Raw genomic sequence first — 14,525 nt, 5'->3', positions numbered from 1 at the left:
CACTGCCTCCTAGCGGTGTAATTGCACATTGATACGGACAACAACGCAGAAGTATAAATGAAAACTGACGCGTAACTTGCGGCGTAGAGGATAAGGCGTAGGTCCGACGCAGAAGTATAAATCAGCTTTAAAGGATTAGTTCACTTTCAAATAAACTTTCGCTGATAATTTACTCACCCCCATGTCATCCAAGATGTCCATGTCTTTCTTTCTGCAGTCGAAAAGAAATGAAGGTTTTGGATGAAAACATTCCAGGATTGTTCTCCATATAATGGACTTCAATGGGCTCCAAACGGTCCAAATGACAGTTTCAGTGCAGCTTCAAAGGGCTTTAAACGACACCAGACGATGAATAAGGGTCTTATCTAGCCAAACCATCAGTTTCTGAGAGAAACCCAGCAGTATTTATGCTATTATTTTATCTCTTATCAGACGAACGTGATCATCTCTGAGCTCCACCATAACTTCCGCTAAGTGAGGTCAAATTAGATTGTGGTCATAGATATATAAATAGTAGATGCCTCATTCTACTGATCCGTGCAGTCGCTAATGAGGCATCTACGTATACATCTATGACCAAGATCTAATTTGACCTCACTCAGCGGAAGTTATGGCGGAGCTCAGAGACGATCACGTTCATCTGATAAGAGGTAAAATAATAGCATAAATACTGCTGATGGTTTGGCTAGATAAGACCCTTATTCATCGTCTGGGGTCATTTAAAGCCCTTTGAAGCTGCACTGAAACTGTCATTTGGACTTGAACCGTTTGGAGCCCATTGAAGTCCATTATATGGAGAAAAACCCTGGACTGTTTTCATCCAAAACCTTCATTTCTTTTCGACTGCAGAAAGAAAGACATGGACATCTTGGATGACATGCGGGTGAGTAAATTACCAGCAAAAGTTTATTTAAAAGTGAACTAATCCTTTAAGGCGGAGAAAAAAGAGGAGAGCCTTTAGTGTCATGTGATTGCAGTTCCACCTGAGTTGACGTCATTCGCCTCCGTCCCTTTTTCAATGACACATGACTCGCATTTAATATCCGGATTTATTACCATATGAGTGAGGCCTGAATCCGATCTGAGGATAACGGAATTCATGGCGTTTTTTCCTGCTTACACGTTCACATGTCATATCCGATCTGTGCCACATGAGAGGGGAAGACCGTAATTGGGTCACTTGAACCATGCAGTGTAAAATGGGGCCAAAGAGGACATTTGGGACATTAATAGAACGTTCCCATACGGTTCCCTGTTAGTCCGATGGGACGTTTCATTCTGGACTGTGCACCAACACATCTTCAGTGCTCAGTCTCTACACTGCATTCCCATAACATTTGCAGGACCAACCTAGAATGTTATTTTTTGGTCCCATTTAGGTCCTTCCATCACGTTTACTGAATGTGTTCAGAACATGTGTGTGTGAATCATCGTACACTGGGATGCTTTGCTAATGAGGGTCAGTAAAACACAGGATCTGCACAAAAGTTGCTTCTCAAAGATGGAACAATAACTGAACATATCCAGAAGATGTAAGTACCGCTCGATATATTTTGTGAATGAGCTGGTTAGGACGCTTCACAGTGGCTAAAGTTAGCATTGCCTGTATTCACAGAGATCAGAGCTATGTCATTAGTGTTATTTTTAAGAGGTAATAAAAGTGTGCTTCTGAATTGTACAGGTGAGCATAAGCCCTGGTCTCTGTGAATACAGTCAGTGCTAGCTTTAGCCACTGTGAAGCGTCCTAACTAGCACATTCACAAAGGACATTAGCAAACACACACATTATTAAGTGCAGTATTTACGTGTTCTGGATATGAAGTTGGATCAAGAAGAGCTGGATTTGATCTTTGAGAAGCAATTTTGTGCAAATCCTGGGTTTACTGACCCTCGTTAGCAAAGCATCCCAGTGTACACTGATTCACACAAACTTGTTCTGAACACATTCAGTAAACATGATGAAAGGACCTAAATAGGACCAAAAAATAGGTTATGGGGATGTAGTGTAGAGGGAACATCCTATAGTAATGGTCTCCTAAACGTCCGTCAAATAACGTCCCACAACCCTTTAAATAATGGTAAATGGACTTCATTCATATAGTGCTTTCAACAGACCCATGGCCTTCCATTTACATATTGCCTCACATTCACCCATTCATACACTTGGTCAGGTGGAACCGGGGATTGAACCACCAACCTTACGGTTTGTATCCAACCTACATGAACCACTGAGCCACTGCCGCCCCAAGAGTTAAATAACTCCACATCATGACTGTTACCAGCCGAAGTCCTCGACACCAGCCGGGACTCTGGGAACATAACATTTCTCACGGGGATGTGCCTAATAAAGTGAATGCGTATTTCCACTTATTTGCATCCAATCTGTGTTTGCGTAGGCCCCTGCTTCTTCCTGTCCTGTCCAGTTACAGTTGAGGAATTCCGCACGTGGTTTATTGATCTTTGGAATCACTCAATCATCCCATATCTGCAGGAAGGAGCCAAAGATGGCATTAAGGTGAGCCAAAGTAACTTGAGTTAAAGGATGAGTTCACTTCAAAATGAACATGTCGCCCCATCTCATCCAAGATGTTCATGTCTTTCTTTCTTCAGTGGAAAAGAAATTAAGTTTTTAACAGTCCAGGATTTTTCTGCACATGGGAACCAACGGCTGAAGGTCCAAATCTCTGCAGTTTCAGAGGGTCTGACCAATCCCAGACGAGGAATAGAGTCTGATCTAGACAAACCATCGCCACATTTACAACACACACACACATTTATATACTTTAACCTCAGGGGCCGGTTGCATAAACCGTTAAGACTAGTCTTACAAGTTAGACATAATTTTTTTTCTTTAAGACCGTTCATAACTTTTTTAAATCAGTTACATCAAAACATAGACTGGCCTAATTTGATATGAAAAGTAAGACTGAATGCCCCTTGCCTAACTGCTAGTGGCTCATACTAGATCTTAAGACACTGTCTTAACATAATGGCTTAGTTTATGCAACTGGCCCCAGATGCTCGGCTTCAGTGTTGTGATTCTTCATGGCGTATGATGTCATCACGTCGGAAAGGTCACATGACGCAGGTGGAAGTGCCGACTCAGTGTTAAAACGAACGTGCAAAGACTAAATCAAACGCCCTTTACACAAGTAAAGGGAAAACAACGATGACGGACGATTTTACAGTTGGGTCGGCACTTCCACCTGCGTCATGTGACCTTTCCGACGTAATGACATCATACGCCATGAAGAAGAACAACACTGAAGTCGAGCGTCTGAGGTTAAAGTGTATAAATGTGTGTGTGTGTTGTAAATGTGGCGATGGTTTGTCTAGATCAGACTCTATTCCTCGTCTGGGATTGGTCAGAGCCTCTGAAACTCTTCCTCTGAAACTGCAGAGATTTGGACCTTCAACCGTTGGTTTCCATTGAAGTCCATTACACTCTAAAAAAAAAAAAGGTTCTATATGGCACCAAAAATGGTTCTTGGCTCGTAATCATAGGAGAACCTTTTTTAGTGCTATATAGCACCTCTGAAGAACCGCTGAAGCACCAAAATTGGTGCAATATTGAAAAAAATTTTTTAGAGTGTATGTGCAGAAAAATCCTGGAATGTTTTCTTCAAAAAACGTAATTTCTTTTCCACTGAAGAAAGAAAGAAATGAACATCTTGGATGTGTGAATAATCAGGAAATGTTCATTCTGAAGTGAACTAATCCTTTAAAAAAGAACCGTTCTACATGTCACATAAAGGGTTAGTTCACCCAAAAATGTAAATTGTGTCATTAATGACTGAGCCTCATGTGGTTGGACACCCGTCAGACCTCCGTTCATCTTCAGACACAAATGAAGATATTTTAGTGTAAATCTGATGCTGAGAAAGGCCTCCATTGGCTCAATGCACTTTACACTCTCAAGACCCTTAAAAGACACTAAAGACTAAAGTTACAAAGTCCATCTCACTACAGCGGCTCTACAATAACTTTATGAAGCGACGACAATAGTTTTTGTGCGCAAAAAAAAATCTAAATAACACCTTTATCCAGCTTGTTCTTGTCTTCCGTGTGTGTCTCCACGACGCATGCATGAGAATATGACGCAGATCCGGCGTTCGGACACATGACCCAGAAGAGATTTGTTCACAAGCAGAGGAAGACGCGCGTATCTCAGCTGTTGAATTCTACACTGATCGTGCTTTAGGTCTCGGCGTAGTTCTCAAAATGGGGCTAAAGTGAGCATTTCATGGATTCCCGAACGCCGGATCTGCGTCATATTCTCACGCATGCGTCGTGGAGACACACACGGAAGACAAGAAGAGGTTGAATAAAGTCGTTATTTTGATTTATTTTTGCGCACAAAAACTATTGTCGTCGCTTCGTAAGATTATTGTAGAGTCACTGTGGTGAGATGGACTTTGTAACGACGTTTTTAGTGCCTTTTCTGGGTCTTGTGAGTGTAAATGTACTGAATGCCAATGGAGGCCTATCTGAAGCCTTTCTCAGCATCAGCTTTACACTAAAATATCTTCATTTGTGTCTGAAGATGAACGGAGGTCTGACGGGTGTCCAACTACATGAGGGTGAGGAATTAATGACAGAATTTACATTTTTGGGTGAACTAACCCTTTAAACAGTTTTTAAGAAGAGCGAGTGTGAGTGTGTGCAGGTTCACGGGCAGAAGTCGGTGTGGGAGGATCCGGTGGAGTGGGTCCGAGGATCTCTGCCCTGGCCCTCCGCTCAGCAAGACCAGGCCAAACTCTTCCACCTGCCCCCCCCAAGCACAGGCCCGGGCAGCCCCAGCCAGCCGGCGGACGACCGGCCACACAAGGAGACGCCGCCCAGCTCCGCGGAGTCCGACCCACTGGTCAGTGCAGGGCTGGTTTGGGAGTGTGTGGATTAGGGAAGCATAGAGACAGAGCGTATTTAGGCCACGCCCACACAGGGGGGGGGGGGGGGGGGGGGGGACAATCCAACGCTCTCCATTGACTTTGCATTGCGGGAGCTGCCTCATTGTCATTTCAGACTTATAACAAAAAACAGAACAATGTCTAAAAGCTGATATGTGACAAGGTGTACAGCAAACAACAGAAATACGTTTTTATAAGCTGACGACCCAAAAAAACGTGCGTTTAAGAAGATAAAAGTGGATACAGGCAATACGAAGTGAAGCTTCAGCAGGAAGAATGGGTCAATTTTGGGATCCTGACACTCAGTGTGCTTCAATATGTCTATGTGTCCAGTAAACATGTTGTCTCTGTTAAAGGGTTAGTTCACCCAAAAATGTAAATTGTGTCATTAATGACTGAGCCTCATGTGGTTGGACACCCGTCAGACCTCCGTTCATCTTCAGACACAAATGAAGATATTTTAGTGTAAATCTGATGCTCTGAAAGGCCTCCATTGGCTCAACTTTACACTCTCAAGACCCTTAAAAGACACTAAAGACTAAAGTTACAAAGTCCATCTCACTACAGCGGCTCTACAATAACTTTATGAAGACGAGAATAGTTTTTGTGCACAAAAAAACCCTAAATAACGACTTATATAGTGATGACGATTTCAAAACACGGCATCATGAAGCTTTGAAGCGTTATGAATCAGTGAGTCGACTCAGCAGTTTGAATCGCCACATTTCAGCAGTTTGACACGCGATCCGAATCATGAGTCGACTCACTGATTCATAACGCTTCTAAGCTTCATGAGGCCGTGTTTTGAAATCGTCATCACTATATAAGTCGTTATTTAGGGTTTTTTTGCGCACAGAAACTATTCTCGTCTTCATAAAGTTATTGTAGAGCCGCTGTAGTGAGATGGACTTTGTAACTTTAGTCTTTAGTGTCTTTTAAGGGTCTTGAGAGTGTAAAGTTGAGCCAATGGAGGCCTTTCAGAGCATCAGATTTACACTAAAATATCTTCATTTGTGTCTGAAGATGAACGGAGGTCTGACGGGTGTCCAACCACATGAGGCTCAGTCATTAATGACACAATTTACATTTTTGGGTGAACTAACCCTTTAAGTCAAATATCCAAATGTCTGTTTTATATATTATATTTCCTGTCTCTGATTATGTTCCCCTGTAGTGTGTGTAGTTCTCAGTGTAATATGACCCGTCGCGCTCTGTCTAATGGCCTGAATCCACTTTTTTGTACTTAAACGCTCGTTTTTTGGGTCAACAGCTTATAAAAACGTCTGGGTTTTTGCTTCTGGGTTTTGTTTCGCTTGTTTGCTGTACACCTTGTCACATATCAGCTTTTATACATTGTTCAGTTTTTTGTTATAAGTGTAAATGACAAAAAGGCCGCTTCACACACTGCAAAGTCAATGGAGACGGTTTGATTGTTTCCCCCCCGGTGGGCGTGGCCTTCAGATTATGACACGTGTCGCTCAGTCTCTATATGAATTAAAACAATTATAACAAGGGATGCACGATATATCGGCCACCATATCAATATCAGCCAATATATGTTAAAGGAAGACTCCACCGGTTTTAGAAATAGGGCTTATTCAACTTCTTTCCTACATTTAGAAATGTGGGCAAAAGCATTTTTGTCTCAGTGCATGCATTGTTTTAGTTTGGCAGGGTCGCCGCTAGCTTAGCTTAGCATAATAAATGCAATCCTATGTTGCCAGCTAGCATGTCCCAAGTAAAAGTGATCCAAAAAAACCCACCTAATTACTTCTTGTTGCCTGTGTATTCACAGCGAGTACAAATAGCGATGCAGATTAAGACTAGGTGAAGTTGTGGGATTTCATGTGTTGTGTGATATCTCTGAGCTCAAGTAGCAGCGCTTCGCCTGTGCTTCCCCATAATATAGTCCCAAATCAATATCTGCCTAGAAATCACCTAGTCTTAATCCGCATCGCTATTTGTACTCGTTGTGAATACACAGGCCACAAGAAGTAATTAGGTGTTTTTTGTTTGTTTTTTTTATCACTTTTACTCGGGACATGCTAGCTGGCAACATAGGATTCCATTCATTATGCTAAGCTAAGCTAGCGGCGACCCTGCCAAACTAAAACAATGCATGCACTGAAACAAAAATGCTTTTGCTCACATTTCTAAATGTAGGAGAGATGTTCAATAAGCCCTATTTCTAAAACCAGTGGAGTGTTCCTTTCATTTTTAATGTTATCGCTATCGGTCCTGATAAAGCTGATAAATAATGTATTATTTCCTTCAGCTGAGACATGATCATGATGGGTTTGAAACACTGGAAATATGATTGAAATCATTCATAAAGATAAACACAGTTCAGAGCAACATGTCTGTCATATCGGCTGCATATGAGAACATTTATTATTGTGTGTTTGGGACATGGATTTAATGCTGAGGCTTTTGTTTTTGTAATCAGGATCTCAAATATTATATCAAAATTTGGATTTGGATTTAGATTTATCGGCCGATATATCGGTTATCGGCTTTTAAATATAAAGAATTATCGGATATCGGCCAAAATGTTCATATCGGTGCATCCCTAATAATAATGATGATAAATCATTTATACCGTATTGTTCCGAATATAAGAGTTTTCATACTGATTTGTCTTATATTCATGGTCTAGACTTTTACATGTCGATGATACACCCGCAACAATAGGTGGCGCCAAATACGCGTAAAACAAGTGTGTAAAGAAATACAGTGGGTCCAATCCATAGACAGTAAAAGAAATGGGCACAGCGAAAATAATAACAATAATTAGTTACATTTATACAGCGCTTTTCTGGGTACTCACAGCGCTTCACATATAGAAGCGGGGAATCTCCTCAACCATCATCAGTGTGCAGCACCACCTGATACACCACACACACACACACACACACACACACACTGATTATTACACACACAGGGACGTGCAGCACACACACACACACACACACTCTGATTATTACACACACAGGAACATGCAGCACACACACATACTCACACACACACTCTGATTATTAAACACACACTGATTATTACACAAACGGACGCGTAGCAGCACACACACACACACACACACATATTCTGATTTACATTTACATTTACATTTATGCATTTAGCAGACGCTTTTATCCAAAGCGACTTACAACTTGGGGGAACAATAAGCGATTGGTCGTGAAGAGTCGAGTGAGCGCAACAAGTGCCTGAAATATTTGGTCCGTGTACATTTCTCAGTGTAGCACAGGTTAGAGTAGGGAGGGAAAGAGGAGGAAAAGAGGAAAGGAAAGTTTTTTTTTTTTTTTTTTTTTTTTTTTTAGGAGGTTAAGTGCTCACGGAAGAGATGAGTTTTTAGTTGACTTTTGAATGTTGTCAATGAATCCGCATTTCGGATGGCGGTGGGCAGATCGTTCCACCAGCTGGGAACGTTGAAAATGTTCTGGAGAGGGATTTTTTGCCTCTCTGTGATGGTACCACAAGCCTTCGCTCCTTAGCTGAACGAAGGCTTCTGGTGGGGGTGTGGCGACGTAGAATCGAGTCAAAGTATGCAGGAGCTGAGTGCGTGGTGGCTCTGTAGGCAAGCGTCAGCGACTTAAACTTGATGCGAGCAGCGAGTGGTAGCCAGTGCAGTGAGATGAAGAGTGGTGTGACGTGGGTCCTTTTGGGCTCGTTGAAGACCAGACGTGCCGCTGCATTCTGGATCATTCGAAGTGTTTGGATCGCACAAGAGGGGAGTCCAGCCAGAAGCGCATTGCAGTAGTCAAGTCTAGAAATAACCAGGGCCTGGACAAGAAGCTGTGTTGCGTGTTCTGTTAGGAACGGTCTGATCTTCCTGATGTTGTAGAGCGCAAACCTGCAAGAGCGAGCTGTCTTAGCAATGTGATCTCTGAAGGACAACTGGTCATCAAATGTAACTCCAAGATTTCTGACTGATTTTGAAGGGGAGATCAGGGATGCACCTAGCTGGATGGTGAAGTCATGTTGCATAGTGGGACTGGCGGGACAGATGAGGAACTCAGTCTTTGCCAGGTTGAGCTGTTGGTGATTTTTACTCATCCATGCAGAGATGTCAGCCAGACAGCTGGAGATTCGTGCTGCTACTGTGGGGTCGTCTGGTTGGAATGAAAGGTAGAGCTGAGTGTCATCAGCATAGCAGTGATATGAGAAGCCATGTGCCTGTATGATGGGACCTAATGAAGTAGTGTAAATGGAGAAAAGGAGAGGTCCAAGCACTGAGCCCTGAGGAACCCCCGTGGTCAGTTGATGCGCTCGGGATTCCTCTCCTCTCCAGGCAACCTTGAAGGACCTACCTGTGAGATAAGATTCAAACCAATGGAGCGGAGTCCCTGTGATGCCCAGTGATGAGAGGGTGGACAGAAGGATTTGATGATTTACCGTGTCAAAGGCAGCAGATAGATCAAGGAGGACAAGGACTGATGATTTGGACTCAGCTTTTGCTATCCGCAGGGCTTCGGTGACCGACAGTAATGCGGTCTCTGTGGAGTGGCCCCTTTTGAAACCGGATTGGTTCGAGTCCAGCTGGTTATTCTGTGAGAGGAAGGATGAAACCTGGTTGAAAACAACTCGTTCAAGAGTTTTTGCTATGAGTGGCAGGAGAGAGACAGGTCTGTAGTTATCTATGAGTGATGCGTTTAAAGTGGGTTTCTTAAGCAGTGGAGTTACCCGAGCCTGCTTGAAAGTGGTAGGGAAAGTGCCAGTGCAGAGAGATGTGTTGATGATGTGTGTGAGTGCAGGAAGGAGAGTAGGAGAGATGGCTTGAAGGAGGTGTGAGGGAATGGGATCGAGAGGACAGGTGGTAGGATGGCTGGAGAGGAGAAGTTTAGATACTTCGGCCTCAGTGAGTGTGGAAAATGAGGAGAGAGTATGTTCGGTCGTGGAAGTGGCTGATCTAGAATCCACAGTGTGTGGGGGTGAGAACTGATTGCTGATAGTTGTTGTTTTGTTTGTGAAGAATTGTGCAAAGTCGTCTGGAGATAGGGAGGTGGTGGGAGGTGGTGGAGGAGGACAGAGCAGAGAGTTGAATGTTCTGAATAATGTGCGTGAGTTTGTGGTGCTGCTGATTTTGTTTTGGAAATAAGAATATTTAGCTGCGTGAACTTCATTCGAGAAGGATGAGAGCAAGGACTGATACTTAGCTAGATCAGATGGGTGATTTGATTTATGCCATTTCCTCTCTGCTGCCCTGAGTGTTGTCCGATGTTCACGAATAACATCAGATAACCAAGGGTTAGAGGGAGTAGCTCGTGCTGGCCTAAAAGAAAAAGGGCAGATATTGTCTAGACATGAAGTTAAAGTGGAGCATAGAGTGTCAGTTGCAGTGTTAACATCCATAGAAGAGAGTTGTGTGGATGAGGGAAGGGAGGATGAGCAGAGGAAAGATGAGAAGGAGAGAGTGAGCGCAGGTTTCGTCTGAAAGTAACTGGTGGAGGAGCTGGTGGTGTGTGAGTAGTAAGTTGGAGATTAAATGTGATGAAAAAGTGATCTGAGATGTGTAGAGGTTTGACCAAGATATTGTCTGTAGAGCTGTTGCGTGTGTAAATGAGGTCCAGCTGGTTACCAGATTTGTGGGTATGTGACGTGATGAGGCGTTTGAGGTCGAATGAAGCTAGGAGGGAGTGGAAATCTGAAGCATAAGATTTGTCCAGGTGAATGTTGAAGTCGCCGAGTACTATGAGTGGGCAGCCATCCTCTGGAAATGAGGACAGCAGAACATCTAGCTCATCAACAAAGGTGGTCAGTGGACCTGGGGGGCGGTAAATGACTACAATATGTATTTTAGTGGGAGTTGAAAGCGTTATAGCATGATATTCAAATGTGTTGTTTTTGCAAAGAGCTGTGTGAGATGAGTATTTCCAATTGTTAGAAATGAGAAGACCCGTGCCCCCATCCCCTCCCAGTCTTGCGAGGGGTGTGGGAGAAAGAGAAGTTATTAGAGAGAGCAGCAGGTGTTGCTGAGTCTTCTGGACGGATCCAGGTCTCAGTCAAGGCCAGGATTTTGAGGGTGGATTGAGTGGCAAAGGCAGGAATGAAGTCAGCTTTATTGACAGCTGACTGACAATTCCATAGCCCCACAGAAAAAGAAAGAGACGGAGAGGCATTAGAGGAGGAGGGAACAGGAAGTAGATTAGCAGTGTTACGGTGACGTCTACGTCTACGTGTAATAGTGGGTCGTGGTTGCGAGATAACGGGGATGGAGTGGACGCACATGGTTAGAAAGGGGAAGGAAAGAAAGATGAAGGGAGAAGAAGGAGATAACTCGGTGCCTTATCGGAGTCCCTGCCTCGGAGGAGTCGCGCAGAGGAAGAGTCGAATACAGATGTCTTTACCCGCGTCGGTCTTCACACGCGGAGGCTGAAACGCGAGCTGAACGCTTCCGCGCCAGCTATGGAACGTTCGTTAAATAGAACCTAATCGTTGCTGAGTGAGATCAGCTGCCTCTGATAATTGCAGTTCAACGCGCAGATGATAGGCCGTGAATGTCTTTAAATCAAAACCAATTTATGCCCGGATCTAGGCAACTTAAGTGCAAAGCTGTCTCGGTAATAACAACGTCAGATTATCTTATTCAAATGCAATATTGCAATTGGCTATGGCAGTAATACAAGGCTAAAAATCACACACAACGAAATAAAATATTAGTAGGACAATCAAACTACTAGAGTCGTGCAACAGGACTAAAGAATATGTTCAAAACTTACATGCGCGCTCCGCCGACCTGCTTCAAAAGCCGTTCGCTTTCCCGAATGGCAACACACCTGACTACTGTATATATACACTGATTATTACATACACACACACATTCTGATTATTACACACACACACTTACACACTCTTATTACTATGCACACAGGGACGCGCAGCGGCACACACACACACACACACACACACACACACACACACACACACACACATTCTGATTATTACACACACAGGCATGTGCAGTAGCACACACACACACACACACACACACACACACACACACACACTGATTATTACACATACAGGCATGTGCAGTAGTACACACACACACACACACACTGATTATTACACACACAGGCATGTGCAGTAGCACACACACACACACACACACACACACACACACACACTGATTATTACACACACAGGCATGTGCAGTAGCACACACACACACACACACACACACACTGATTATTACACACACAGGCATGTGCAGTAGCACACACACACACACACACACACTGATTATTACACACACAGGCATGTGCAGTAGCACACACACACACACACACACACACACACACACTGATTATTACACACACAGGCATGTGCAGTAGCACACACACACACACACACACACACACACTGATTATTACACACACAGGCATGTGCAGTAGCACACACACACACACACACACTGATTATTACACACACAGGCATGTGCAGTAGCACACACACACACACACACACACACACACACACACTGATTATTACACACACAGGCATGTGCAGTAGCACACACACACACACACACACACACACACTGATTATTACACACACAGGCATGTGCAGTAGCACACACACACACACACACACACACTGATTATTACACACACAGGCATGTGCAGTAGCACACACACACACACACACACACACACACACACTGATTATTACACACACAGGCATGTGCAGTAGCACGCACACACACACACACACACACACTGATTATTACACACACAGGCATGTGCAGTAGCACACACACACACACACACACACACTGATTATTACACACACAGGCATGTGCAGTAGCACACACACACACACACACACACACATGTTTGTTTTTGTGAAATGTGAGGACATTCCATAGGCGTAATGGTTTTTATTCCGTACAAACCGTATTTTCTATCCACCTACACTGCCCCTAAACCTACCCATCACACACACACACACACACACACACACACACACACACACACACACACACACACACACACACACACACACACACTGCCCCTAAACCTAGCCCTCACAGGAGACTGTGCAGTTCACTTTCTGTGGAAAAAAAACTTGTTCTGTGTGATTTATAAGCATTTTGAAAAGTGAGGACATGGGGAACGTCCTCATATTTCACCCTCTTTTTGTAATACCTGTGTCATTATACACATTTGTGTCCTGATATTTCACAAAAACATGCCCACACACACACACACACTGATTATTACACACACACACACACACACACACACTGATTATTACACACACAGGCATGTGCAGTAGCACACACACACACACACACACACTGATTATTACACATACAGGCATGTGCATCAGCACACACACACACACTGATTATTACACACACAGGCATGTGCAGTAGCACACACACACACACACACACACACACACTTTGATTATTAGACACACAGGGACGTGCAGCAGCACACACATACATACACACACACTCTGATTATCACACACACACACACACACACACACACACATTCTGATTATTACACACTCACACACTCTGATTATTACACACACAGGGACGTGCAGCACACACACACACACACACTCTGATTGTTACACACACACACACACACTCTGGAGAAGCGTTCAGTCTCTCCTCATGTCAGTAGTGAATCCTCTCATGGCTTTTAAAGGGAAAGGGAGATGAGGCTCTGATTGGTTTATTGCTCGTTACGCCCCAAACACAGCCATGACTCATGAAGAGACGAGGGACGGCCCTTCAGATCATGAGCCGACCGTTTGTCCCGTCGTCAAACAGCAGAAGTGAATTACCTTTTATTTTTCAAAAGGTACATCTTAAAAAATATTCGGAACAATGCGACATTATGTAAATAATAATAAGAAGGGTCCATTTTGATTTCATTGTGACTTGAAATGGTTTCAGTGCATGAGAAATAGTGTGTTCCTGCAATCTTCGCTCTTTTCCCAGATGGCCATGCTCCTGAAACTACAAGAGGCTGCCAATTACATCGAGTCGCCGGAAAGAGAAACAGATCCCAAACTCCCTCCTCTCTGAACATCTGCTCCATCTCTCCTGCAGAGGACACTGTTCATGCCACAGCTATTAGATTATTCATCCCAGCTCCTCTTTCAACCAAATGCCCCTTGCAAAAAAGTACCATAACAGGTAATACCATGCTACTTTCTGGGTAGTCCACATGCTAAATGCATTTTACAGTGATTATGCATGCAGATTTAATGAGCTCATGGAATATTTGTATGGATTTGTCCCTCCTCAGGACCGTTTAAAGGGGGATTCAAATCAAAACCACACTAAAGCTACACTTTCCCCTAAAAACTATCCGTATGCTAAATATCATGGTATTATCATGTGTTTTATGCTTTTACCGTTGTACTTTTATGCAAGGGCTCGCAGAAACATGTCATGAGTAACTCTTTCTCCTCAAAGAAAAGGAATTTAAGCACTTTTGTCTGTTTACGGGCGTTAATGTACATATGGATGTGATTTCTCTTTACTGTTCCACTGCTGCCCATCAAGAACACTCAAGATACAGGTGCTAAAATCTGCTTTATTCAATTAATTATTCAATTCATTTCATCTCTAAAGCAGCT

General features: G+C 43.5%; 1 protein-coding gene across 1 annotated transcript in view; it reads left to right on the top strand.

Moving 5' to 3' along the window:
• The window catches only part of nav1b (neuron navigator 1b), a gene marked incomplete at its 5' end in the record, with an annotated part of 186,525 nt that extends 172,486 nt beyond the window's left edge, over nt 1-14,039 (top strand). The window contains 3 exons of the mRNA XM_079841024.1: nt 2,397-2,515; nt 4,667-4,864; nt 13,882-14,039. Coding sequence (XP_079697150.1) covers nt 2,397-2,515; nt 4,667-4,864; nt 13,882-13,968 — 404 coding nt within the window. The 3' untranslated portion in view covers nt 13,969-14,039. The remainder of the gene's footprint in view (nt 1-2,396; nt 2,516-4,666; nt 4,865-13,881) is intronic.
• Between the last annotated feature and the right edge of the window lie 486 nt (nt 14,040-14,525).

This window comes from Gobio gobio, assembly GCF_949357685.1.
Source record: "Gobio gobio genome assembly, chromosome: 17".
Classification (NCBI taxonomy): Eukaryota; Metazoa; Chordata; class Actinopteri; order Cypriniformes; family Gobionidae; genus Gobio; species Gobio gobio.
The sequence above is the reverse complement of the archived record's forward strand: the minus strand, read 5'-3'. Positions and strand labels throughout refer to the sequence as shown.